This window comes from Colobus angolensis, unplaced genomic scaffold (assembly GCF_000951035.1).
Source record: "Colobus angolensis palliatus isolate OR3802 unplaced genomic scaffold, Cang.pa_1.0 Scaffold155, whole genome shotgun sequence".
NCBI lineage: Eukaryota > Metazoa > Chordata > Mammalia > Primates > Cercopithecidae > Colobus > Colobus angolensis.
In genome coordinates this window covers 4153186-4154229 of record NW_012114655.1, presented here as the reverse complement: position 1 = coordinate 4154229, position 1044 = coordinate 4153186, and the positions used below count along the sequence as shown (strand labels likewise).

The 1044-nt window shown below is 39.2% G+C and overlaps 1 protein-coding gene across 1 annotated transcript in view; it reads right to left on the bottom strand.

The window, feature by feature from the left end:
- Positions 1-382: 382 nt before the first annotated feature.
- Positions 383-1044, bottom strand: part of PSMG2 (proteasome (prosome, macropain) assembly chaperone 2) — a 22361-nt gene continuing 21699 nt past the window's right edge. The window contains exon 7 of the mRNA XM_011936634.1: positions 383-682. Within this exon, the coding sequence (XP_011792024.1) occupies positions 589-682 (94 nt within the window). The 3' untranslated portion in view covers positions 383-588. The remainder of the gene's footprint in view (positions 683-1044) is intronic.

Below are 1044 nucleotides of genomic sequence, written 5' to 3'. Positions count from 1 at the left end.
ACAAATTCTCCCTAAAGCCTTCCTCAGGAGCACTGCCCTGCTATCACCTCGACTTTAGCCTCGTCAGACCCATTTTTGGATTTCTGACTTCCAGAACTCAGAAGTCAGAATTTAAAAGCAAATTTGTGGCTGGGCATAGTGGTGTAACGCCTGTAATCTCAGCACTTTGGGAGGCCACGGCAGGAGGATTGCCTGAGCCCTGGAGTTTGAGACCAGCCTGGGCAACATGGCAAGACCTCGTCTCATTTTACTTAACATACACAATGAAAATAAATTAGTTAATTAATTAAAAAATTAAACTGGTGTGTCACTAAGTTTGTGGTGATTAGAGCCGAACTAGGAATCTGAGTCTGAAATTAAAAAAAATACATTTAAGACAAAATTACTTAGGAAATAAAATTTTATTGTACAAAATTCACATTTGTTGCATATGATGAAAAGCATGGCAAAGAGATCCTTAATCTTTTCCTTTGACATTTACGGTGAAGGTAATTTCCTAATACGTTCTCGGATCATATGATTTTTTTGTCTAGAATGTTTAACAGTTGTGTTGGTAGTAAGTGTTCTGGGTATAAAATGGAAAACAGATCAAAAAAGTGCCGGGGGAAGACCACTGCCAAAGAGTAATCGCCAAGAACTTGGTATTTTCCACCGTGAGGTAGATGCTGTGGGGTCATCGCTCTGTAATTGAAGAACAAAATATTTTTATCTTTAAACTTTTACCATCAGATCTCCTTTTAAAGTGAATTATAAGACTCTCCTTTTGTGTTCCTTTTGGTTGACACTTTTATAGCCCGGTTTTATTGTTAAGGAAAAATAAAGTTTGTCTTCATGTCAACTAAAGATAAATTTCTTTAAGTTCCAAATTATAAAGATATGCCAGAAAGGCTGCAGATGAAGTTTATTATGGAAAATCACATTCAAAAAGAATACGGAGGCCTGGCGCGGCGGCTCAAGCCTGTAATCCCAGCACTTTGGGAGGCTGAGACGGGCGGATCACGAGGTCAGGAGATCGAGACCATCCTGGCTAACACGGTGAAACCC